Source organism: Cryptomeria japonica, chromosome 1 (genome assembly GCF_030272615.1).
Source record: "Cryptomeria japonica chromosome 1, Sugi_1.0, whole genome shotgun sequence".
Classification (NCBI taxonomy): Eukaryota; Viridiplantae; Streptophyta; class Pinopsida; order Cupressales; family Cupressaceae; genus Cryptomeria; species Cryptomeria japonica.
Window position 1 is genome coordinate 542,164,057 of NC_081405.1, and position 27,998 is coordinate 542,192,054.

At 33.6% G+C, this 27,998-nt stretch overlaps 1 protein-coding gene across 1 annotated transcript; it reads right to left on the reverse strand.

Annotated features, from left to right (window-relative positions):
• Positions 1-1,819: 1,819 nt before the first annotated feature.
• On the reverse strand, positions 1,820-11,766 carry LOC131044876 (probable flavin-containing monooxygenase 1). The gene is made up of 7 exons (XM_059210939.1): positions 11,670-11,766; positions 6,302-6,385; positions 5,195-5,733; positions 3,598-3,838; positions 3,296-3,477; positions 2,837-3,186; positions 1,820-2,165 (listed from the first exon to the last, which is right to left on the reverse strand). The coding sequence occupies exons 1-7, from the start codon at positions 11,764-11,766 to the stop codon at positions 1,820-1,822; spliced, it is 1,839 nt and encodes a 612-aa protein (XP_059066922.1).
• Between the last annotated feature and the right edge of the window lie 16,232 nt (positions 11,767-27,998).

Here is a 27,998-nt window from a genome sequence, read left to right on the forward strand (position 1 = left end):
TATCAACTAATCAAGTATCCTTTTGGTTCATGTTGTTGCTTTATTTACATGTCAACCTAGCTATTAGCATGGTGGCAATGATATATGTATAACATTAGGTTCCCAAGGGATTAAAATTATAATTTTGTGTATAGGGGAAATAACTAAAAAAATGTTAAATATGAAAATAAACGCTACAAATCAAAATTTTCTCTATAGTTGAAAATATCCTTAAGACAAACCAATACTTATACAAATTAGATGTTTCTTGAGTTGATGCCGATGTTATAGGTTAAATATGATTATTTAGTAGAAATGCAACAAGTTAGTAGACTTCACATCACTAAGTTTCTATGACAAAATATATTGGAATTGAAAAAGTGGTTGGAGTCCATATTGAGCCCCTTCTTGGGTTTAAAAAAGCACATTTCTCTCTTCCTCTAGATAAAGTACTAATTAAATCAAAATAATAAGGATAATCATAACATATTGAAAATTAAATATATCATAGAATAGAAATCCAAGATTTTATTAACTTAATAGAATCTTGTACATTCAAATTTGCTTCAATATTTGTTGACTATTCATATCATTCTAGACTATATAGTTATACTTTTTTTATATATGATCTATTAACTTTACTCTATTATATACATTTTTTACTACATCTATCTAATTACTACTAATCATATGGGAGGGAAATTTTTTTTTTTTAAAATGAATAAGACTAGAAAATTGAATCTTAATGGGTAAGAATAACATTCCCATTAGAACAATACATCATGTTCATAATAAAAAAATTGTTGAGGAAAATATGAATTTGATTTTATTAAGTTATTCAATTCTATGCAAATTATGTTTGTCTTATTGAGGAGTCAATATTTGGAACCTATGCACGGACTCTTCTTTGCTCCAAGTGTGATACTTTTCTAGCTGCATGAAATTATTATGATGAATATATGGAACTTGTGTTATTATGACTACAAGGAATATGTTGTCATAGCTATGATTAAGCTATCGTCACAATTTTAAGTAAGTTGTTACCATGTTGTAGGCGTGTTATAGTCATGGCTACAAGCAATGCTAAATCCATAGCTATAAGGTACAAACCTTGATTGTTGTAGGTAGCAATGAAATCCTCTTAAATAAATTTTATTACACTTCAAGTACTTGTGAGCATGCTATTTATCATAAATAAGATGATAAATGCTATGTTATTATGAAATTAATCACTTTAGTATATATATTCATTCAATTGAACAACATATGTATTTAAATTAGTTCTTTTATCAAAGTATCAATTAAAAATATTTTTTTAAGGATGCAAATGTCTTTGAAAATACAAATAAAAGTGGGGACAAGGGTCATCAACTAAGATATTACTAGGGATCATCAAATTTTGTATTTCGTATTCTACTTGTGGTGATTTTTGTATGCTTCCATTCTTTAGCTCACTAAATGGGTTTTCACTATTAGGCTCCATCAACCCACCCTTGATAACAGTAATAACCATATCCTAGTACCTATAATAAGCATAAATTCTATGTCGCCTTGCACTATTATACTTGGAGAATGGACAAATGTTCCTCACACAAAATTCACCTAGTAGAGATTAATCTAGGGTAGTCTTAAACACATTCATACACGTTTGATTTATGAGTAAAGTAAAATAAATTCATCAATAATCAATATCTTAATTACTTACACACATGTACACACAATCAAAATGAAACACCACAATTGATAGGTTTCTACCTTAGTCCAAATTATAGTGGGACTATAGTTGGCTTACAAGTTATTTTTTTAGGGATGTGCTAATACTCATCATAAAAAAAAGGCTTTAATTTTCCAATCCATAGTCCATGTTAGAATATGGAGAAAAAAATTCATCAAACCAATTCCCTTTTCGCATTGGGTTTCTTCCCATGTCTCTACAAAGATCGTCATTATCTATGATTTGAAAAGTAGCATGACAAGTTTTCCAAAAGAAGGCACCTGCAATTCCTTCAAGATATTTTTCAAGCTCTTTTGCATTCTTCTCCATCTCCTTAACACTTGGCATCACTAATTTGTTAGATAGAAAATGAGCCAACCATTGGGAACGTATTTCTGAAGAGTGCAAATTTGACAAACTCTCTGAATAACCAAGGATTGCCATTTGAGGAATGTGTGGATGGATCAACTCCCTACATTTAAACATAATATCATGACAATTGCTATTATTTAGGCCTTAATAAATAATTATTTTTAAATAAATTAAGTTTAAAAAAAATATATGAATAACATTATATAATTGAAGCTCATAATTTACTATGTCAACTAAACCTAGTAAGTTTTTTCTCTCTAAGTAATGAGAGTACACACTAGATTAATAAATAAAGTATAAAGTTACGTTCCAAATTATTAGCCCTAAGACTTATAATGTGAAATCTCATTTCTAAAATATTGATGAATATAATTCAAAAAATAAAGTTCATTATAGATTTTTAGTATCAATATTTCAAATCACAATTTACTCTCCATTATGAAGTTAATTAAGAGTGAACATTAGAGATGTTGAGAGAGAAAGTATTATATATATTAAAAATAATAGTTTTTTCTTTCTATTATCTTATGATGAGCCATATAATAAAATCTTAAATATTAATATTAAAAATTTACGGTGCAAATTGATTAGAAATATTTCTATTAGAACTTACACATTAAGTTAACTTTCTAATTATCAATTTTTTTAATTATATGTATCACCTTAAATATGAACCTACAGTGACATCTAACCCCAATTTTCTAATTCTCAACCCACACAAACATAAACATGTTTATTTATTTCACAAATTAGAAATAAATTTCACTATACCTGTATAAAGAGAGTGCACCGCCTGATTTCTCTAAAACATCTCCAAATTTTGTTGGAAGTAGACTCTTTAATTTCTTGTCCCCATCATAACCAGTGCCTAAAACCACAACATCAGCTTCTATCTTTGTTCCATCATCTACCACAATTCCCTCATTATAAAAACTCCAACTAGATGATTTCTGAAAACGTATCAAGCCTTCCTCTACTTTTGGAAATAACTTGTTAGGAAGTAATGCAATGCTACAAGAAGTCATTTCTTCTAGGAAACTCATATCTGGAACAAGTCCATACTTTTTCAGAGGAAATCTCCAAAGCTCAGAAAGCTCCACAAATTTGGATATTGCCCATCTCTACATAAAAAACATCAATATTTCTATATGTTTGGGATAATAAATTTGAATTTGAATTACTTATATAAATCTACACTAAAGAAAATAATAAAAATATAAAAAAATTTACCAATGGAATAAATAGGAATGATATTAAGTTCAAGAGAAAACCCTGGTTTGGTTTTCCAAGTAAAAATTGTGTAAAACGTGTGCCATACAAATATTGTAGATGTACTCCCCAAAACAAATAATCCTCAGGAATCATCCAGTGGGTTCTTCTAAAAACCATGGTACAAGGAGGGCCATTGTCTCCTGTAAACACAAATCAGTTGTCTTCTAAATGTAGATCACAACAAAAGCCAAATGCAATTTTCTAATTTGCTTACTACTAAGTAAAGAAATGGTACATAATAATTAGAATACATATCATACCTTGATTTGCCTCAGCACAATCTACAGTAAAATCCATGGCTGATTTTTGATATCCAATGATTACAACTCTTTTTCCTTTGACAGTTTCATACGCCTCTTTTTCATTGAAGGAAGAGTAATCCATGGTATGCAAAACTTTTCCTTGAAATACTTCTGGTCCTTTACTTAAAGGAAATGATGGGATTTTTGGTAGACCTCCATATTTACCAACGCATAGAACTAAGAAATCAAAGTGATACCACTGGAGAAACCTCTCACACACAAAAAAAAAACCAAACATTTTAGTAAATATGTAGAAGTAAAAAGGCAAATACGTCGTCAATATTATAAATAAAATCTATTAAAATCTATCAAGTTTTTTTAAAAGTTGTGATCTATAATAAAAAAATGTTAATGACTATTATCTACTTGCTATAACGTAAAGGTTGCTGGTTAAAAAACACTCTTTAAAGTCGAAATGTGTTTATAGGACAGCATGGCCATCTCATTAATATAAACGATGGTAGATAGTAGATACTAGTTAGAAAGAAAGAAAATTCTTGATCTATAAGACCTCTCAATAACATACAGTTTTAAAAACACTTTTACGTTAACATTTGTTTATAGATAAGCACAAACCATTTCATAAATATAAATGATGACAGATTCTAGTTAAAAAGAAACAAAAACATGAAAATATCTGGATGGATTCTCCATGACTTTTCTATACACCAACTTACCAGACTGGTGATCTATAAGACCTTTCTATGTTCCAAGATACAAATATCTAAACCCTCAAAATTTTGATGTTTAAGACTTCTCTATATTCCAAGACACGTATCCAAAACTCTCAAATCCTTGATCTACCAGACCTCTCTATAAGAAAATGATTGTTGCTTAAGAAACACTCAAAGTTGAAATACCATTGCTTTTTTGCACACCAACTTCCCAGGCCCTTGGTTTATAAGACCTCTCTATATTCCAACACACATGTATCCAAAACCCTCAAACCTTTGATCTATAAGACTTCTCTATTTTCCAAGACACGTATCCAAATCCTCAAACCCTTGATCTACAAGACCTCTCTATAACGGAATGATTGCAGCTTAAAACACACTCAAAGTTGAAATACCATTGCTTTTTTGCACACCAACTTTCCAGAGCCTTGATTTATAAGATCTCTCTATTTTCCAAGACACATGTATCCAAAAACCCCAAACTTTTGATCTATAAGACTTCTCTATATTGCAAGACATGTATCCAAAGCCCTCAAACACTTGATCTACAAGACCTCTCTATACCGAAATCATTGCAGCCGAAAAAACATTCAAAGGTGAAATACCATTTCATAAATATAATGGTGGTAGATATCGATACTAGCTAAAAAGAATTGTTACCATTTGGATGGATTCTTCATGGCTTTTTTGTATACCAGCTTCCCAACTCTTGATCAATAAGACCTCTCTATATTCCAAATATATCCAAAACCCTCAAACCTTTGATTTATAAAATTTCTCTATATTCGAAAACATGTATCCAAAATCCTCAAACCCTCGATTTACAAGACCTTTATATAAAAAATGATTGAAGTTTAAAAAAAATCTCAAAATTGAAATACCGTTTCATAAAAATAAACAATAACAGATACTAAATACTGATTAAAAAGAATTGTTACCACCTGAATGGATTCTCCATAACTTTTCTGCACACCAACTTCCCAGACTTCCCCATCATCATAAGGGCCACCACTCTTACCCCACAGTCCAGAAGATGCACCACTTTCATTACCACTATATCGAATCTCCAACACTTTGGTATTGAACAGAATGAAATCCAGTAGCCCAAAATGGTTTGCATAACTGTTAAAATAGTCCATAACCTGGCTGTGATTGGGTAAAAGGGCAGTAACATGACTTGGCCATGGAAAATCAGTGAATTGGTAGGCAGGACGAGAGGTCTGCAGTTTTGTTGATGCAAAAGTTTCTCTCCACACTCCTCCTACTCCTCCTTTGGCTTCAAAAACAGTGGGTTTCAGACCTATGCTCAGTAAATATTTAGTTGCAAGAAGCCCACTCACTCCTGCTCCTATAATACCCACTTTCTTTTTGCCTATAATCAGTAAAACTCTCTGCTTCCTGCAATGAAACCCCTCTGTAGCTAGCCATGATATGAGAAACTAATAGCAATGCAGAGAAAACCTGAGAAACTAATTATATAGTTTTGAGTGTTGAGTGAACAGCAATAATTATAATAATGCTTAAATTTGTAAATTAAACACATATCCCATGATGTTGATAAGTATGAATATGAAACGTTCAATTGACTTTGAATAATTCTCAATTATGAACATGAATCTAAACCCATGTTAATGGAGTTCCTTGCTCATATTTCAAAGCTTAAACAGATGTCAAGGTGATGTCACCTTAACCTTCTGCAAGATGAGCATAATGTTCAAATATGAATGAATCCATCAGCGGTTGCATCAACATTCAATTTTAAGAATTTAAAACTAAAACAGATACCGCCATGATATCACCTTATCTTTTTTCTAGAGAAGATCCAGCATGAAAAAGAATCTGAAACTGGGATAAGTTGAACCTGTAGATCTCTTAGGCCATTAGATCTCGTGAACATCATTAAAATCCACTCATTCATTCATTTAATAATAGCAATAAAGTTTTATATATGAACATTAATGGTCTACATCAAATCTAGGTCTACCCACGTTTCTCTGAGTTCTTGCACTGAGATTTTAAAACTAAAACAAATCCAACCATGATGTCACCTGAAAACAGCTGTACTGGTAAGCCTGTAAAAGTTTTCAATTTAATATGAAACATTATGCAGGTCGTCGTAAGACAATTATTAAACTCCTCTACTACAGAAGACAGAAGAAATCCATAAATGGTGATGCATTGTTTGCAGTCACATTGGCATACGTTTCTCGATGTGATGTGGGAGTAATCTGATGGGTTTAATAGTATTTGTTGTGTTGGTGGATTGTTATCTATCTATTTATTAATTAATTAGAATTCAAAATCAGGTATGCTTTTAAATTTTAGTCAAATAAATATGGTTAAATGTATATATTGTTTACTATTCAATATTATTTGTCGTATTAGTGGATTGTTGGTTAGTCTTTCATTAAAGATTAGTATATGTCATTTTTATGTTTTTAATGAATTGTTTATGTTTTAGTTTTTTTTGTGGTCATGTCAAGTTATGTTGTTTATTTGAATGAAATGAAGTGATTTGATAACATCTACAAGATTAATTAGCCAAGAGATCCTAAATATTAACTGAATTGTCATGCACTTAGCATCAAGGAGCAAGTTATCTAAATTAAGTTTGATTGGCATCTATTTTTTATTTTTATTTTTATCTTGGATCTTCTATGCAAATCTTCATTAGATACTCCATTTTTGGTAGCCTTTCCACTTCAAAAAAAGATAATTAGGGAGCAAATGTATGAAATATCAATTTAGTTGATATGAATAATAGAATAACTTTGTAAGGTAGAAATTCCATGATGTAGTGTCATTCCATTTCTACTTAACCCAAAGTACAAAAACAACATATTTTGCGAAGCCACTGTTCCTTAAATGTTTTCCACCTTCTAGCCTTGCACCCAAGATGATATGATCTAGTTGTTACTTAAGTTATTAACATTTTTGCTTCTCATTCTATTTATGCCCTATATAGTCCTTTTTGTTGTGGTCATATATATGATTGAAATGTTTAACATAGTATTCTCTTTTTCTTCCAAGTTGTGTTGTCCACATGGTTGCCTTAACATTATTTCTCACATATCTTTTGATTTTTATATTGGTGTTAGGACACTTTTGAATAATGATATCCCATTTTCTCATCCACTTGGTATTTAATTTCAACCATGTGTTGTTCCTTCTATAAGACTTATCACTTGATACCATTTTGGATCAATAATACAACTCCATGTTCCTCATTCTCTTTATGTAACTTAATATTCAAATCAAATATAATGCCTTAAAAGGGAAGGTTCTATCCTAAAAAATCTAGTTTCTATTCTACTAAATATTTTTTTAAATAGTTACGCTTAAGTGAGTAAAAGGTTGAGTGCACACAAAAAAAATTGTTTATTTTTATTAAGGTAAGAAGGGTTTTAAAAGGGCCAAGAACCTTTTACATCAAGAAGGATAGAGCATGAAACACAACTAGACACAAGGAATAACAAAAAACAAGACAACATTGAAACTACCAAGGACAATTAACAAAAACCCAACGAAGCATAGTGGGACAACAATAGAAACAACCAACTACAATAGGACAACTAACAAAAACCCAACCAAATCATGGTGGCTTTAAAAATTGATCTAAAGATTTTTGGTTAACCTTATAACCATGGTCCTTCTCCCCTAAATTTCTTTTCTTCAAACAAGGAGAGTCCCAAGAAACACCATTAGGAATTATAAGATTCAACATATGAGGCTTTCCTTTATTTTCCCCTTTCTGCTCCTCCATGCTTGAAGGAAAAGGTTGATCCTTCTCCTCTGAACACCTTTTCTTGTCTAGCAAACCACCAATAGAATGCTTCCTTGTAGCATTAGGAAAGGAAAGGTGCCCAATTTGGGATTCCCCCCACTCGTAGATCCATCATTTGTTTCTCAATGCAAGGAGAAGAGGACTGCTCAAAACTCTAAAGGCATTTGTTTCTTTTTCCTCCAAATCAAATGGTTATCCTTAATGGTCTCACAAGAAGTAGTAGCATTAACCACTTTTCTACAATAATTAGAGACAATCAAAGAAATTTCAAATTCAATTTTATGCATCCATTTACCAAACTTAAAAGATAAAGTAAGTGCAGTGAGGAGTACTTTATTCTTCTCCACTAATGCACATAATCTTGCATATTGTAGATGTTTAATGAATAGGTAACAGAGCAATGAATAAAATTGTCTAAGAGAATTGGCAATGGACATAAGACTCTTCTCACTCCAATGTTCCAAGGCCATGCTTGATAACCTAACCCAAATAGGGAACTTGAAGTGTTATTGTTTTTTCCACTAAAATAGAATATAGTGTTTGCTGTGCAACCCCTTATTATTTTTGCTACATTAGGTATAAAAACTAGTTAATAGAAATATACCTAGTTGTGAATATTAACTGTTGTATTTTTTTGAACACATCCTCAAAAAATACATCATTGAATGTACACGTCACATAACATACAAATTTAATACAAAATTAAATTCTTATTTTTTGATAAATTATAATTAACCATAGAAAAATCCTCCTTTTTTCAAATTTGGATAAGGTTAAAAGTTATAAAAAATAATAGTACACATGCATTGGAGAATATGAAGAAACTCTTCAAAGGAAATAAAAATAAATATCTTAACTTTTATAATAGTAATAATATTGTGTGGATAGAAAGCTAAGAAATAGCTCTTCTTTTTTCTTTGTTGGTATTGTAAATTATATCGTAATACATATATAATTGATGATGGTGAAGTTCACATTTAAGTTTTTATTTCAAAAAATATAAATTTAGGAGCTACAAGAGATGTTTAATTCTTAGGCTTGAAATACAAGCCTAAATGGGTGGAACCATAATTTTTTTAAATTTAAGACATCAAAACATGTACATGTTAAAACACAAACAAATTATATCTTTCATAATGTGAATGCATTTTATTGGAAATCTCAAGGCTAGCCAATGATTTGTCCCCATTTATATGTACTTGCTCAAATTTAGGATACGTACATTATATAATCCACCTCTATATGTGCATCTTGTATTTTTGCATCCTCCTAAAAATGACAATGCTTAATAACACTCTAATCAAACTCATGATGTGATACTACAACCTAGGTGCATGTAAATTAGAAGATATGCATTTAGTCTTGTGTAAAAACTTGTACAAATGTAAACCTAGAATCTATATTTATTCAAACATAAGATTATTGACATGCCCAAAATCTCTATACCCATTCTCATTAGTCTCAACTAAAATTACCTTAGACTAATATGCTCTACTAGGATTGATTAGAAGGCACATGTTGATTTATGGGCAACCAAAATAAAGTATTTATATAATGATCATGAAAGTAAATTTTTTTTAAACAAATTGTAAAATATAATTTAAATACCTAATCACCACTAAGATAATTAGCATAACTTTTATTCTAGTAGAATCAAAGGATAAATAAGTGAGAAATGAAATGAAGAGGGCTTTTATTGAGGACATGAAGAACAAGGAGAAGGCCAAAGGAAAGGAACCGGTTATAACAGACAATCAAGGCAAGAGAGGAGGTTTCAAGTACTACATGAACAAAGGAGAGCTCTCAGCCATGGAAGTTGTCAACTCCAATGAAGAATTATCAGAGATTGATCCTCCAATTGGCTGGGTTGATTGGGATATATGTAGTGAAAGTAGAAATTACTACATAGTTTAGAAAGTGAAGTCTTTTTGTTGTCCAATTTTGTAGATGAGTCTTGATTACAATATATCAAGTATGCAAACCATGTGCAACAATAGTGTATAGATGTAGTTATAAGTTTAGTAGTTGAAATACATTGCAAGGTTTGAACTCTTTACTTTTTTATTCTTTTTGAATGTAGTCATTGACAACTTAAACTCTGTTGTAATGGTTAAATGTATTGTTTTCATACTATAACTAATATAAAATAAATTAATTTATCAATTAATTATATGAATCCAAAATTCTTCTAAATTCATATTTATCCCCAACCTTAGCTAAAATCCTAAAATTCTTCTAAACTCCCTCAGGTTAATTAATTTTTAATTAATTAGCCTAATCCCATCATTCCTAATCTCATTAGCATTTACTCCAATTTAAAAATTCCCCACTTATTCTCTCTCCTCATGTCACATCTGTTAGACACAATGTACCACTGAGAGGGGGGTGAATCAGTGGTTCTCAAACTTTTCCTTTTAACTTTCCTATGTAAGTATACCGATTATCAGATCTAACTTAATGCAGACTTATCGGTTAGTGGGGAGACTAATCACAAATGCATTCACACATAAAAGGACATCACATAACACTAGAATATACGAGGAAAACCCAAGATGGGAAAAACCTCAGTGAGAAATGCTACTGGAGACTACTGCTCCAATCCAGCCTCATAATGAATCTCTGATTACAATGTTTAGGGCACCAACCCAAGGAGATACAACCCCTACACTGAGCTACAACTCAATGAATACAAAGCATAATCATTTACAAATTAATAACCTTGTTAAAAATAGATTTTGTAACACTAAACTGCAAATCTCTCTGCTAGATCTCTTGTCCAGTTCACTGTTGGTTCTCTACTTCACCTTCTCACTGTTGCAACATTATCGGTTCAGCCTCTTCTCCTTCTTTACCGGTTATCTCTCTGTCGGTTCTGTCTGCTGGTTGCCTCTTCTCTCAACTGCTCTGCTGCTCTCCACCGGTACTATCTTCTGCCGGTTCTTTGCTTTTCTATTCTGCACTCTTCTGCAACTCTTCACTGTCGGTTTGGTCACCACCGGTTACCTCACTATTGCTGGTTGAACTCTTCAACCCTAGTACCTCTCACACACTCAATCTCTCTTCTGATACTTGTTGAGTACTTGATTGATTCCTTCTCACATGCAACAACACTGTCTTATTTAGCAACTTGTTGGTTGCTTTAACCTCACCGGTTAAACCTTCACCATAACCTATTACCGGTTGTCTCCCTGCTGCTCGATCTTTATGATCTTTTGTAGATATCACACTTCATCTACTTCTCTATTTGGCCTTTTGCATCACTTGGCAACATCTCTCCCTCAGACATCAATAAATATGTCTTTGGCCCACATATTTGTATTCAGACTTTCTCACCAAAAGCAACATTCAAACTTGGTGCCTTACGGTTTCTTCCATTGATCATGAGGCACATTGAATTCAATCAGATCTCATTCAATCTGAGCTCCAAGACAACTATCTGCACATCACCACCATTAACATTCCTTCCAATACATGTTTGCTAAACTTAGCAAACACAGACAGTCAGTCGGTGAGACACAAGATCAATCACCATAAATGGTTCTGTAGATTTCATCACCAACCTCATTCTACACCTGGACGCTCTGCATCGATCGATGGATCCCATCGATCACCTTTGTTTGACCTTCCTCGAGCCGCACACCTCTGCAATGCATCTGCATCAGATCCCATGATTTACGGGGTCTACAATTAATGTCGACCAACTCTGTAACAACCTTGTCGGTGTACACTCCATCTACCACTGCATGCATGTCTGCCACCTTGACTCCACATGGCACCTTTGTCGACATCCACCTTAGTTTGGACCTGTGTTTCAGTTCAGATAGGATCCCTGACCAAACACTCAACTGGTCCTTCTTTTCTACTAGTTCTCTAACCCTGTCGGTATCTCACACTTTACCGATTAACCAACATGTCTGTACTTTGCTGATCTGTCGGTGGAACACCTTAACCAATCTCCAGACGTTCCTATCCATAGCATGCACATTCTCATAAGGTAGGAGCACATCACTTAGCCTCTTTGCTTTCTTACCAGTTCTCATGCTAATTGGTACACTAGTACATTTGGGGCTCAATTCCGACGATAGTTTGTTAGAATTCTGACTACAATTTGTTGAACTCCCAACAAGCAACGTCGTAAAAAACTTGTAGTCGAACATTTCGACGATTCTCAAGACCATCATAATTCTGACGGAGGTGAAGACTCTTCCGACGACGGCTATGATTATGCTTAGCCATCAGTAAAACTCGATAAGTCATCGAAATTCCAATGCCTTGCAAGTAATGTTCCGACGGTTAAGGCATCAGACTAAATTGGAATTCTGACGACCCCCTCACTGCTTAGGCGACGGTAAAAATCGATAAGTCGTCAGAATTCCAATGGCAACCAGGGCATCCACACCAATGAGGATGTTGTATGTGCGATGGTTCGGGCATCTAAATTCAGATGGTCCCGTCACTATGTAGCCATCGGAATTTCAACAGCACGAGGCAATCCATGTTGGCATATGTGCAGAGTTGGATGACATGATGATATTTTATGTTGACATTGATGTCAATATGCTAAAGTATGAATTGGTATATTGAAGAAAGAAAACTGGCAAGAGAACTGGTATGATGGTATGAAGTGAACCGGTTTGATGATGTGAACTGGTATATGTGAAAAGGTGAACCGGTATGTTGGAATGTGAACCAGCATATGTAAAGTTTATATCAGGGTTTCATTTGATATGACTACTGGTTGGTAGTCTCAGCTTCAGGGTTTCTGGTTGATGCATTTCAAGTCTGTGTGATTCAACCGACGACATCTTGTGATGAGTTAGCATTGAAATGAAGATCAGATCGTGTTGCCACATCAACTTTGTGCATGTGAAGAATTTCCTTGAGGATCTTGCATGAAGAAGATTGATTCTATCTACCTCGGGAATGTGCGAAGTCTCAGTAAACAATGGAGAGTGCATGATGGGTTATCAGCTTCCAGAAGTGGTGAAGAACAAACGATGGAGAACATCTTGAGATTTGTTCAAGATTGTTTTACCCCATGTAATGTGATTGAACGGTCAAGATTGGACCGACTATATTGTTAACCTAGATGCTTAGGGTTTTAGGTTTTGGCTATCGACCTAATTGTTGTCTATAAGATCGATGATGATTTTTATTTGAAGTTGTTGGCAAATGAATGTGTGTGAAGTGATTCTTGCCAGACCGGTGTAGTGAGTATAGATCTGTAGAGTGTGATTGCAGATGTAAAAGAACTGAAGTGGATCTCCCTTGGCATTGAGTGCTATTACCAGATCAGAGTATTACCTGTTGACTTCTAACCATTTCAGCAGTTGGAAAATCCCTTAACCGGGTAGCTTTTATAGGCTTTTTTAAAATCCTTTAACAAGGTGACTCAAAATTATTGAGTTCTTTAAATCCTTTGACAAGGTAACCTTTGATAGGGTTTTAACCTCTAACCAGGTATTTAGCCATCCCTTAATCGGGTGATCCCGAGCAGGATCAGTTCCTAGCAGAACCTGTTGTAAAGTCTTTAACCGGACTAGGCTCTTAACAGAGCGAACTTCAAAAGAGTTCAAGAACAACTTGTGGGTATTCATCCCCACCATGGTTTTTCCCAGTTGGGTTTCCACGTGAAAAATCAGTGTGTTATGTGTGATGCTTTTTCATGTGATGTTTTAGTGTTTTTTGTTAAGCGGTAAATCATGTTGATCCAATGGTCATTGTATTTTTGATGTTTTACTTGCTTAAGTATATGGGTGAAGTTGAGATGAGATGTTAGGCCTGAAGATGATCTAGATGGACCAGTTTATGTCTTTCACAGTCATACTGTGTGTTGCCGATAGTGCCTTGTTTTAGATCGGTGATACTGTTTGCCAGTCAGTGCAGTCTTTGCAGTTTAAGTTGTTGAAGAAGTTTTTGTCCATACTAATTCACCCCCCCCTCTTAGTATCTGTTGGTTATTTCTTATTCATCATCATTCATCAATCCGCACCGACGAGGATGTTGTATGTGCGATGGTTCGGGTGTCTAAATTCAGACGGCCCCATCACGGTTTAGTCGTCGAACGTCCGACAGTTATGACGACTTCCACATCGACGAGGATGTTGTATGTGCGATGGTCTGGGCATTGACAAAACTCGATAAGTCGTTGAAAAAAATTGGGTGGTCGTCGGAATTTCGATGACCCCTCACTGCTTAGCCGTCAACAAAACTCGATAGTCGTCAGAATAAATTGGGTGGGCGTCGTAATTCCAACACCCTCTCACTACTTATCTAACAAGGATGCTGCCAGACATACAACATTCTTGTCAGATTCTTAGTGGATGGAAAGTTTTGAACTTATTGACCAATACGATAATACTGAAGATTCATTATTCAGTATTAGCCAACTAAACGACAATAAAAACAATTTGACAATCTAATCATGCGATGGTTTGGGTGTCGAATGCTTGGTGGATGGAAAGATTTGAATTGATTGACCGATACGATAATACTAAAGATTCATTATTTTGTATCAACCAACCAAACGAAAATAAAAACAATTTGACAATCTAATCTTTCCACTCGAAGACTAGCATCAAAAAACCATGTATGATTGAAGAATTGTGTCCCACGTTAAGTTCTTCAATCCCAACAACAGCCAACCATAGGTGGCATACCATAAGCTGGAATGGGAGGCATTCCCATTCCACTCATACCTGGCTGAAAGCAACCTCCCATGCCCACTCCCATGTCAGGCATTGGAGATGCTAGCAAAGCAAAGGGGAAGAAGCTATTTTTCTATAATTTCCTTAATTATGCTCTTAAAAATGCGCATGCTATTTTCTATAATTTTCTTAATTATGCTCCTAAAATGCTATATTCTGTAAACAAAATAGGCACATATTTATTTGAATTTTTAAAAACCATCAGTAGAGTAGAACAAGTGCTCCTTGAGGCTCAATTAAGCAAAATGCATACCTGTTGAGCAACAAGATCTTTCTCTTCTTTCTCCTTGGATTTCTCTTCTTGGACAGCCTCTAACTCATTCCACAAAATACACCAATAATTCCTCTGCAAGTTCACAATCACCTGATTCAGAACTAGTTTACATTGCATCCTTTTAAAGATTATCCTTTTTAGACAGTGCAATATGTTAGCACATAATTTTTCTATAGTTTCCTTAAAAAAGCTATTTTTCTATAATTTCCTTAATTATACTCTTAAAAATACGCATGCTATATTCTAAAATTTCCTTAATTATGCTCTAAAAATGCTATATTCTGTAAACAAAATAGGCACATATTTATTTGAATTTTTAAAAACCATCAGTGGAGTAGAACAAGTGCTCCTTGAGGCTCAATTAAGAAAAATGTATACCTGTTGAGCAACAAGATCTTTCTCTTCTTTCTCCTTGGATTTGTCTTCTTGGACAACCTCTAACTCGTTCCACAAAATAGCTATTCCACAAAATACACCAACAATTCCTCTGCAAGTTCATGATCACCCGATTGAGAACTAGTTTTCATTGCATCCCTTTAAAGATTATCCTTTTTAGACAGTGCAATATGTTAGCACATATTTTTTCTATAATTTCCTTAAAAATGCCATTTTTCTATAATTTGCTTAATTTTGCTCTTAAAAATACGCAAGCTATTTTCTACAATTTCCTTAATTATGCTCTTAAAATGCTATATTTTGTAAACAAAATAGGCACATATTTATTTGAATTTTTAAAAACCATCAGTAGAGTTGAACAAGTGCTCCTTGAGGCTCAATTAAGCAAAATGCATACCTGTTGAGCAACACGATCTTTCTCTTCTTTCTCCTTGGATTTCTCTTCTTGGACAACCTCTAACTCGTTCCACAAAATGCCTGTTCCACAAAATACACTAGCAATTCCTCTGCAAGTTCATGATCACCCGATTGAGAACTAGTTTCCATTGCATCCTTGTAAAGATTATCCTTTTTAGATAGTGCAATATGTTAGCACATAATTTTTCTATAATTTTCTTAACTATGCTCTTAAAAATGTGCATGCTATTTTCTATAATTTTCTTAATTATGCTCTTAAAAAGCTATATTTTGTAAACAAAATAGGCACATATTTATTTGAATTTTTAAATACCGTCAGTAGAGTAGAACAAGTGCTCCTTGAGGCTCAATTAAGAAAATTGCATACCTTTTGAGCAACAAGATCTTTCTCTTCTTTCTCCTTGGATTTCTCTTCTTGGACAACCTCTAACTTGTCCTTAACAAGCTCATCAACTTTTGTCGTGTATTCTCGAATGAACTTTGAAAAAGAAATTCTTTGAATATTAGCTATTTAATTGTGCAGAAGATTTAAAATATTTATTAAAGAGAAACTTAAAATATTCACAGAATCATCAGAGTATATCAAGGACCTGAAGTAGGTATGGAAACACAAAGTCAATCATATTATTCATCCAGGCAAGTTCCAAAGCCACATCTGGTCTGATTAAGTCACAGTGTATGAACAAGCATGAAGCAAAGCATTCTTTCTTGCCCTGCAGTTCCAAATTGCAAAAGTAAGCCCCATTTCAATGCCCCAATCCAAAATGAAAATTCAAAATATACTTTATCCTGTGAGAGAGAACAACCAACTATATGTTTTACCAATTGTATACCTATTACACAAAATACACCACCAATTCCTCTGCAAGTTCATGATCACTCGATTGAGGTGAGGAGGCACCAATATACCATATACCGATGAGAGAGCATAGCAAGCCGAAGTTGTACTCATCGATAGAAGTTATACCGATCAAGGAGCAAAGTTGAGGAGAATTGATGCATCGGCAAAAACTATACCGATATGACCCATCGACATAGTAAACACTAGCGACAGTAGTGGAGAATTGTCTTGCCGATAGCTGATGAGGGTATCCGTAAGACTTATACCGATAAGAGTGGTGAAAAGAAGAGTGCATTGGTATAGCCAAAGTGATTGGTATGTGTTACTTTGAGCCACCCTGATGCTCGAAGAAATCATCGGTGAAACATATATCGATGGAACATACTCTATCAAGAAGACTTTGCTTATCGGTATGTTTCATTTCGGATTACCCTGATACTCGATGAAGAAGTGGAGCAAAGACACTATCGGGAAGACTCATGGCGATGAAGTCGGTTGCATCGAGAAGATCTATGCCAATGGTGAAGCCCATTAGGGAAACAATGGCTATCGTAATAATGCTAAATGAGCTCACTCGACGCCTGATAAGAATATCGGTTTGAGATATACCGATGAGGAGGAAAAGGAGTCATAGGCTTAGGGTATCCTACTAAGAGAAAGTAAGATGTCAAAGAAGATAAAGGGTTGTTCAGAGAGCGCCAAAAGGGAAATATTCATCGAGTAGACATATACCGATGAGTCATTGTCATATCAGAATTCAACACCGAAATTTTTAAAAGTCTTCTATTTAATACTTGCAGTAGATATGCATCTATGATTCTCACGAGGCAAATTTTATGAGAAGTTCATTATTGCAAAAGAATACAACGGAACTCGAAATTGCCTTATCTAAATACTGCGTTGGTGAAAGAAGAATACACAGATAGAACACATTGCGCCTTTGAAAATAAGAGAGGATTGTAATTGTAGAAATGGAAAATTGTACAAGCAACTGCCCGTAGAGTCCTAAATAAATGTATAAAAGCTGCAAAAATTGTTAATTTTCTACAATTCATGGGTTAAACTCTATTTTAGTTGCTCTTTATATCTATATGCTATGGAAATGCCCTTAAGTTTTTTTAAAAAATAGCTCTTGTCTCATTTTCTACATTTTTTTATGTTTTTTTAAAATCTAATTTTTCCCTATTTTTTCCTGATTTTTTCCCAATTTTTTTCCGATTTTTTTTCCGGGCAAGTAGCTTCTGAGAACCATGTTATGGATCCATTGGATGATACTAGAGTTCATCCAGAGTCATATGAACTAGCCAAGAAAATGGCTGAGGATCTATACTGTGAAGATGCAAGATAGGATATAGATGATATGAATGAGGAAACACAAGAAATGGCAGTTGAACATGTCAAAAAAATCCCCATGTGTTAAAGGCCCTTGATATTGATGAATATGCTAGAAGTGTTGAACAACGAGCATCCAATAAAAAGTGGGAAACTCTTGCTGACATAAAGATTGAATCGACAATATGAATATAAACAACAAAAAATAATTTTCTACAATTCATGGGTTAGACTCTATTTTAGTTGCTCTTTATATCTCTATGCTATGGAAATGCCCTTAAGTTTTAAAAAAAAATAGTTTTTGTCTCTTTTTCTACAATTTGTTATGTTTTTTTTAAATCTGATTTTTTTCAGATATTTTCTTGGTTTTTTCCCGATTTTTTTCCAGGCAAGCAGCTTCTGAGAACCATGTTATGGATCCATTGGATGATACTAGAATTCATCTAGAGTCATATGAACTAGCCAAGAAAATGGTTGAGGATGTATACTGTGAAGATGCAAGATAGGATATAGATGATATGGATGAGGAAACACAAGAAATGGTAGTTGAACATGTCAAAAAAAATCCCCATGTGTTAAAGGCCATTGATAGTGATGAATATGCTAGAAATGTTGAACAACGAACATCCAATAAAAAGTGGGAAACTCTTGCTGACATAAAGATTGAATCGGCAATATGAATATAAACAACAAAAAATAATTTTCTACAATTCATGGGTTAAACTCTATTTTAGTTGCTTTTTATATCTCTATGCTATGGAAATGCCCTTAAGTTTTTTTTAAAAATAGTTTTTGTCTCTTTTTCTACAATTTGTTATGTTTTTTTTAAATCTGATTTTTTTTCAATTTTTACCTGATTTTTTGTCGATTTTTTTATGGGCAAGCAACTTCTGGGAATCATGTTATGGATCCATTGGATGATACTATAATTCATCCAGAGTCATTTGAAATAGCTAAGAAAATGGCTGAGGATGTATACCATGAAGATGCAAGAAACGATATAGATGATATGGATGAGGAAACACAAGAAATGGCAGTTGAACATGTCAAAAAATATCCCCATGTGTTAAAGGCCCTTGATTTGATGAATATGCTAGAAGTGTGGAACAACGAACATCCAATAAAAAGCGGGAAACTCTTGCTGACATAAAGATTGAATCGACAATATGAATATAAACAACAAAAAATAATTTTATACAATTCATGGGTTAAACTCTATTTTAGTTGGTCTTTATATCTCTATGCTATGGAAATGCCCTAAAGTTTTTTAAAAAAATAGTTTTTGTCTCTTTTTCTACAATTTGTTATGTTTTTTTTAAATCTGATTTTTTTTCGATTTTTTCGCCAAACAATTTTTTCTACTATGATATAAAGAGCCATCCCAGGATGAGGAATTTTATCTGCTAACTGGAGAAAATGAAGAGACCCTTTCAGTGGGGAAAACTATACAACCAACTACCCATAGAGTCCTAAATAATCGTATAAAAGTTGCTTCCATACAAAAGGCTATTTTGAGGGCTGGAAGGGTTTACAGTCATAGAGAATTGTCAAATAGGTAATGGTTACAGTAACCAACCAAGTTGTTGTTGACATAAACCTAGCAACATCACATGAATGGATGTTTTCTCCTCTGCAATTTGTAGCTGGCCTTAGATCTACAAAATATGCTTCCATACAAAGGGTTGTTTTGAGGGTTGGAAGGGTTTACAGTCGCAGAGAATTGTTCACCCCTCTAGAAGCTATGAAGTGACTTGTCTTTATAATTGGAAGTCGCAAAATGGAGAGGTTAAGGAGGTTGAGGATCCATATTTTTCCAAAGTGGATACCATTAAACAAAGTGAACAAGAGAATACAAGGAAAGCAAAGGAACTTGCAAAAAAATATTGATGACAAGAATGAAAGGATCCACCTCTTGTACAATTGCTGCCAAGCATCTATCTGCAGCAATTGTGCCCTAATAATTGCCCTAATTTTAAGTTTTACTCATTATTGATGCATTTAATCTTATTCTGTGGACGTTTTAGGGGTATGTGGCCTGAGGAATTGAGGCTTAACGTCAAAAACAACCAAGGGGAGGAGCAACATGTTCAATTATGGACTTCTGTTTGGGATTCTTGTTACACAAGATCAAATTATAACTGAATCAAGACCTAAATATTTTGATGACAGAAAGATAGTGAATCATAACGAGGGCAATTGGTATGTCCAACGACTTGTCTTTATAACTGGTAGCCGCAAAATGGAGAGGTTAAGGAGGTTGAGGATCCATATTTTGCCAAAGTTGATACCATTAAACAAAGTGAGCAAGAGAATGCAAGGAAAGAAAATGGACTTGCAAAAAAATCTTGATGACAAGAACAAAAGGACCAACCTCTTGTACAATACAGAACATGAAGCACAGGAGGTAAGAGGTAGTAACAATAATGGTGACGACCGTTGTGTCAATGGCACTGCCGTCTGCTGCTGCAATTTTCTTCAATTTGAATTTGGTGAGTAAAAGTAGAGTGAATTCCCTGGGGTTTAGGGTTTCCAGCTCCAATGGGTTGCTTCCCATGCGCGAGGAATTTGCAAGGAAGAGGTTCCGCGTTCGATTCTCAACAGGGACTAATGAGAAAGAGAAAGAGCGGATTGTGAATGAGAAAATGTCGCTTGTCATTGCCACGAGCGAATTCTTCATCAACATCTATCTGCAACAATTGTGAACGAGAAAAGGTCACTTGCTGTTGCCACAGGCGAATTCTTCATCAGCATCTATTTGCAACAATTGTGCCCGCTTCCTCCCAATTTTTGCACCCTGATGAGCCCACGTATAATGATGGCGTGTAATTACTTTAAAAAAAAAAATACCACGTGTTCGTCGGAATTCCGACATGAAATACGAAATCTACGGTATCAGCAAAAGGCAACCCGATGGTAACACAACTAGAAGCATGTCATTGGGATATAATACACCGAAGAAGTCCATCAGCATAACACACACTAGTGGCAAACCAGAGATCTTGTATTGCCGATAGCCGATGATGCTATCGATAAGACTTTTCCCGATGGACACTGGCAAAAGTAAAAAGCATTGACAAAGGTTAAGACGATATAGGGTCAAAGCTTATGCCGAGGAGACATAATGTATCGGGAGGAGCTACGCCAAGGGAAAAGACATCGGGGAATCATGCCCATCGCCTGAACATATTTTAAGCTATCCCGATGGCCGATGCAACTAGCGGGATAACTCGCACCAATCAGCAGGAAGAGAGGTCATCAACTTATGTTATCCCGATGAGTAAGAAGACATCCAAAGCCTATGAAAATCATTGGACCAACATATGTCGATCAACAGATAAAATCTGTGTTTGTCAGAATGTCGAGGTGAAATTTCAAGATGTTGGTTTTTAGTCCGAATTTCGACGTGAAATTTTACCACGTTAGAATTCCGATGAACACGGAGCAATTTTTGAAAAAAAACAAATCAATCCGACATAACAAAAGAAATCCCATAGATCGTCGGAAATGCTCGTCAAAATTTGAGGCCAGATGTATTAGTGATACTCCTTTTGTGTCGTGTAATATTTCATTCATTCTCATATCCTTTCTTCTATAATAATTGTAATATTTAAGAAAGAATTTCTCTTTCATGGTTTGCCAATTCACTATAATGTCTTTTACTATTCTTTTAAACCATCTAGGGAAACATTCTTAAGATTAGCTAGGAATAGTTTTATATGATATACATTTATGTTATAGTCATAGCTTCTTTTAGAGACGTGACACTCAAATAGGAAAGTGTTTGTGTCCTCTTTAATTATTAGGCCATAAAAGATTTGTAAGATAGAGAGTGGAAATTTTTTCATTACAACATGTCCTTCTTGATAAGAAATGAAGAACTCAAAGGTAGAGGGCCCAATAAATTGTTTTCTACTTTGTCAACCATTGTGGGTTGAACTAAAACAAACATTAGATATTTTATTGTTGCAAGTTTTGGTTATAATAGATGATTTGATAAAGGTTCTCAAAACAAAACTATAGAGAATTAAAAGTAGTGTGATAGTGGGATTTAGAAAATAACTTGTGGTGGTGTGTACTTGAGTCTTGCTTGAAGAAAACTTCTAGGGAGATTTGTCATAACCCTCCCTTATCACTTTTAATTTGATGCAATTTCTATTATATCTTCTTTTGGTTGAATTATTGAATATGGTTGAATAAATATTATAAAAGGTTAAATAATGGACCCGCATACACACTTGGAGAATATAATTTAAATAGACATTATTTATTTTTCCCATTCCCAATTATGGCACATGTTGTAGGAGGAATTAGAAGCTTCTAGAGGAATCTTCATTCTTTAATTCCCTTGCATGTAACTCCCCCACTAGGATATTAATCAATTTTACATGGATCCAATATTGAAAAAAGAATCTCATTTTCAATTAATTCTTCTAGATAGTGGAGTTAAGGATTTTTTCCTATATATTGTATGCAATTTTCAAAAGAAGGGGGTTGATTATTTTTTTGAAGAAAAGTTTTCTCAAGTAGTAGTTTTTTTTTTGTTTTTTTTTCTGGCAGTCATATTTTTCATTTGTAGAATTGTTAAGTTTGTTTTGAAGAAATTTCACCAAGCTTGCAAGGAAGGATCAAGAAAGGCTAGCTTGAAGATTTGGAGAGGATTCAACATCAAAAGGCTTCTCCAGGTTCCCCCTTTTCCATTTGCTAATTGCTTATGTAAATTTTATATTTTCAAAAGGAAATATCTCCTCTTAGATTCTTTTATTTGAATATAATTTTCTGAAGGAAATTATTACTTAGTTGTTAGATAGATTTATTAGAAAGGAAAATCTATTTTTCATTAAAGAAATGCATTGATAAAAGTACTTTTCAAACATGCAAATGCAGATTTCTTTTTATTTGTTAATCTGTTTAGAGAAAAGAAAGAAATTAGACTCCCATTTTTTTTTGCTTTTTGAAATCTAGAGAAAATCTTGAATCTGGAAAAATCGTGCTTTTCAACATCTCTACTTTTTTTTTGAAAACTCAAAATTCTTTTATCTCTGTAAATAGTTTCTTTCTCTATGCATATAATCATTTGTATTGAGAAATCTCGCTATGTGAAATAGTATTTTAAATATGAATTCTTCTCAATATTGTTGTATAAACTCCTTGTGAAAAATATTATCTTGTTATTTATTTCTTTTGAGAAATCTCTCTCCCTCTGTGAATGTTAATTTCCTGACAAAATCATCATAAAAAATTACGTTTATCTCAACGTAAGGCAAATTTGTTGAATATGATCACTGTGAAATCGAAATTTATACATCTATCTATCTCTGAGTTAATTTAGTTCTCTGTTGTATTGCTGCCTCAAATTCAAGCACAATGTATCTTTTTTTGGGCTCTTGTGAGATCATCTGAAATAATTTTCTCTATTATCTTTCATGCCTGTGAGTAGATTCTTATTTTTATTTTTATAACAACATTTTTAAATTGTTAATAGAACTGGAATAAAATCGTATATATATATATATATTGATATTGTAATATTTAATTTGTATGATAATAAAAAAAAGAGAATAAAATAAAATAAAGTAGGTTACAAAAAATTTGTTTACATAAAATAAATTTAATCGGTCAACGCAGGAGGGGCGGAGTTATTAAACCCATCGGGGAGTGGTACTCTCCACTACCCCTATGGTCACTGTTATGACAGTGGCCGCAGAGGGAGTGGAGAAGCCCACGACCGTCCCCTCATCACTGCAGGCTTGCACCTGCAGGTCCGCAGTGGTGACGGGACCCGTGGCCCCCACTCCCACTTGGCAATAAAAGCCACTACCAAAAATTATTTTTGCAATTGGATTTTGTTAATAATTTCTTTAATTTAAATTTTAGTTTAGTAAAGTTAAACTTAGATAAATTTATAAATTATTTATCTTTAGTAAATTTATAATTGTAAATTAAAAATATATCAAATTTTATAATTGGAATCCTTCAATTTAATTGAGATTTATTGGATTACTTAGTTGGTATTTTAGATTCATTAGAAACAATCAATTCATAATATTATGATTTGACCCAAATTTGTCTAATGTCTAAACTAATTGCTTATTTTGAACTAATGACTCTATAATTAATTATTCTCGTGATAGAAATAACATTTGCTTAATCTTGCATGTAAATGACACTATCCTTGCATCATGCGAATTACTTATACATTATTTGCATTTATTGACGAGCAAGTTACATTTTCATCATCTTCATGCAAGTTACACATTTAATTATCAATATGCGAGTTTCATAATTGCCATTATTGTGCAAGTTATATTTCAAGTTTTGAATATTAAATAATTTGGTTTTCAAGTGGTTCATGAATCCCATAGAAGTAGTTTTTTTCAATTATTTAAGCTTTGCAATGTCTAATTATGCACGTTCATTTCATAATTGTTTCAAGCATGATGCTAATTAAAAGTTTTCATAGACTCTTAGTTAGAAAACTAAACAAAGAGAGTTGGAAAACAAAAACCTAGCAGCGTTCGGTATTTACGGTGCCTCTAGGTCACGCTTATGGGTAATGCCGTCGTGTTGAACTACTGCACTTAATGCCTAATAAAGTTGCATCAATGACGTCTGTGGCATCGTCCCTATGAATCGTCAGGGAGTAATAAGGGACACTTGGAAGTTAAAATCCAAGGGGAGGGTAATCCCCCTTCGATAGATAATCTAATAAAATAATCCTTAAATGATTTTACATCCGCTGAGTTAAACCATAGTAAACCCCTTTAGGGTTGATTGAGTGAAATGCTTTTATAAATTTTATTTAATCTCGAAGAGTTGTTGACGATTGACAATTGGGTCAAGGGTGAAGCTTATGATAGGTATTAGGATCTAGTTGTTTTAGGCCACAAGCAATAGGCCATCTTGAGCCTTTACTTAAGTGCTACCATCGTGGGTAGAAACCACAGAGAAACTGTCTGGGACATTGACCCTAGAAAGGGTTGCGTACCCACCAAACGGTTTACATTAAACCATAGATTAGAAAATAGAACTACATACTTTACGCCTTGATCCCGTGCCAAAATGGGTATGTAGGCAATCTAGGGAGAAAGTTGTCCCTAGTACTCAGGCGTTCGTGGATGGGGTCTAGGTTTGGTAAGAAGAAGGATTGCGAAGAATCCTAATTTGAAATATAAGTGTAATAAAAGAAAAAGTAATTCAATGCATACTCGGAAGGAATCCCGTATGGATTCTCTTGACTTCCCGAGGCTTTAAGCCAAATTTCGAGGCGGAATTCAAGCTTGCATTATGTTATTTTGATTTCTCCTAAGGACGGCGACCTCGGTGCACTCCTATTAGAGGAGTGTAGTGCTTAGTGAGTGGCTCGGGACCCGAATGGTCCCGATGAGTCTAAGTCTCTGGCTAGAGCACCTCCTATCCCAATTGGATAGATGCCTACCCCGTATGGGTAGATGCCTATCCCGTTTAGATAGATGAAACCTTATGTTTCATATGGACAGATGCCTAAACCGTATGGTTAGATGCTCATCCCGGATGGATGAATGCCTAATCCAAATGGATGGATGCCCAGAGTATGCGATTGAATCAAACACAAATGATTAAATTAAATATTAAAAAAAAAAAGAGGTCAAAATTTTGTTGGGTTAAGTATAGTGGGTTATTACAAAGTATAGTGGGTTATTACAAGATTTGTGGGAACTTTTCCTCTAGAGTGACAAGTTCACTACCCTACAGGTTATTCTTTACTTGTGACTTCTTTTTTACAACTTCCTCTATTACTTTAGACGCTTCTCATTAGGTAGCTATTTTTGGACTATCTTTATCTTTTGGAAGGAATCTTCCTATTTTGTCTCTTCTTCATGCTACATGCAATGTATCAAAGCTGAAAGGTCTTGCTTTCTTGCGTAAAGTTAGTGGATTTTTTGGTGTTATTTTTCTGTATTAACTAATTGTATGTTGCAAAAGGTAAACTTTAATTTATGGAAAGTACTATTAAACATATTTCAAAACCTAGAATTTATAAATATTAACATCGCTCCTAGAAATGAAGCCAATAATGATGAGCACAATCAATTCCAACTAAACATAGTGCAACTAAGTCTCACACATGGCTTGATGGATATACTATCAACTAATCAAGCAACCATTTGGTTCATGTTGCTGCTTTATTTACATTTCAACCTAGCTATTAGCATGGTGGCAATAATATATGTATAACATTAGGTTCCTAAGGGATTAAAATTATAATTTTGTGTATAGGGAAATAACTAAAAATTTGTTAAATAGGAAAGTAAACGCTACAACTCAAAATTTTCTCTATAGTTGAAAATATCCTTAAACAAACCAATAATTATACAAATTAGATGTTGCTTGAGTTGAAGCATATGTGATAGGTTAAATGTGATAGTTTAGTAGAAATGCAACAAGTTAGTAGACTTCACTAAGTTTCTATGACAAAATATATTTAAATTGAAAAAGTGGTTGGAGTCCATATTGAGCCCCTTTTTGGGTTTAAAAAAGCACATTTCTCTCTTCCTCTAGATAAACAACTAATTAAATCGAAATAATAAGGCTCTAATAATAACATTTTGGAAATTAAATATATCATAGAATAGAAATCCAAGCTTCTATTAACTTAATAGAATCTTGCACATTCAAATTTACTTCTATATTTGTTGACTATTCATATCATTCTAGACTGTATAGCTATACTTTTGTTATATATGATCTACTAACTTTACTCTATTATATAAATTTTGTACTACATCTATCTAATTGTTGCTAATCATATGGGAGGGCATGTTATTTTAAAAACAATAAATAAGATTAGAAAATTGAATCTTAAATGGTTAAGAATAACATTCCCATTAGAACAATACATCGTGTTCATAATAAAAAATTTGTTGAAGAAAATATGAATTTGATTTTATCAAGTTATTCAATTCTATGCAAATTATTTTTGTCTTATTGAAGAGTCAATATTTGGAACCTATGCAAGGACTCTTCTTTGCTCCAAGTGTGATACTTTTCTAGCTACATGAAACGACTATGATGGATATATGGAACTTGTGTTATCATGACTACATGGAATATGTTGTTGTGGCTATGATCAATCTATTGTCACAATTGTAAGTAAGTTGTTACCATGTTGTAGGAATGTTATAGTCATGGCTACAAGCATGCTAAATCCATAGCTATAAGGTACAAACCTTGATTGTTGTAGGTAGCAATGAACTCCACTTAAATCAATTTTTTTGCACTTCAAGTACTCGTGAGCATGCTAGTTATCATAAATAAGATGGTATATGCTATGCTATTATCAAAATAACCACTTTAGTATATATCCATTCAATTGAACAACACAGGTATTTAAATTAGTGCTTTATCAAAGTATTGATTAAAAAGTTTTTTTAGGGATTTAAATGTCTTTGAAAATGCAAATAAAAGTAGGGACAAGGGTGATAAGCTGAAATAATGCTAGGGATTGTCAAATATTCTTTACCGTATTCTACTTGTGATGATTTTTGTATGCTTTCATTATTTAGCTCACTATATGGGTTTCACAATTAACCTCCAGTAGTCCACCCTTGATAACCATAATAACCATACCCTAGTACCTATAATAACCATAGATTCTATGTCTCCTTGCATTGTTATGCTTTTAGAATGGACAAACATTCCTCACACAAAATTTATCCAATATAAATTAATCTAGTTTAGTCTTAAACACATTCATACATGTTTAATTTAATGAGTAAAGTTAAAATAAATTCATCAATAACCAATACCTTAATTGTTTACACACACATGTACACATAATCAATATGAAACATCACAATTGATAAGTTTCTACCTTAGTCCAAATTTTAGCGGGACTATAGTTGCCTTACAAGTTATTTTTTAGGCATGTGATAATGCTCATCATAAAAGAAAGGCT

Coding starts and splice junctions, on each gene's coding strand:
- LOC131044876 (XM_059210939.1), bottom strand. CDS start 11,766: ATGGGATCTGATGCAGATGCATTGCAGAGGTGTGCGGCTCGAGGAAGG. Junction 6,386..11,669: donor GATCGATGCAGAGCGTCCAG/GTGTAGAATGAG, acceptor AAACTTTTACAG/GCTTACCAGTACAGCTGTTT. Junction 2,166..2,836: donor GGTGCACTCTCTTTATACAG/GTATAGTGAAAT, acceptor GTTTAAATGTAG/GGAGTTGATCCATCCACACA.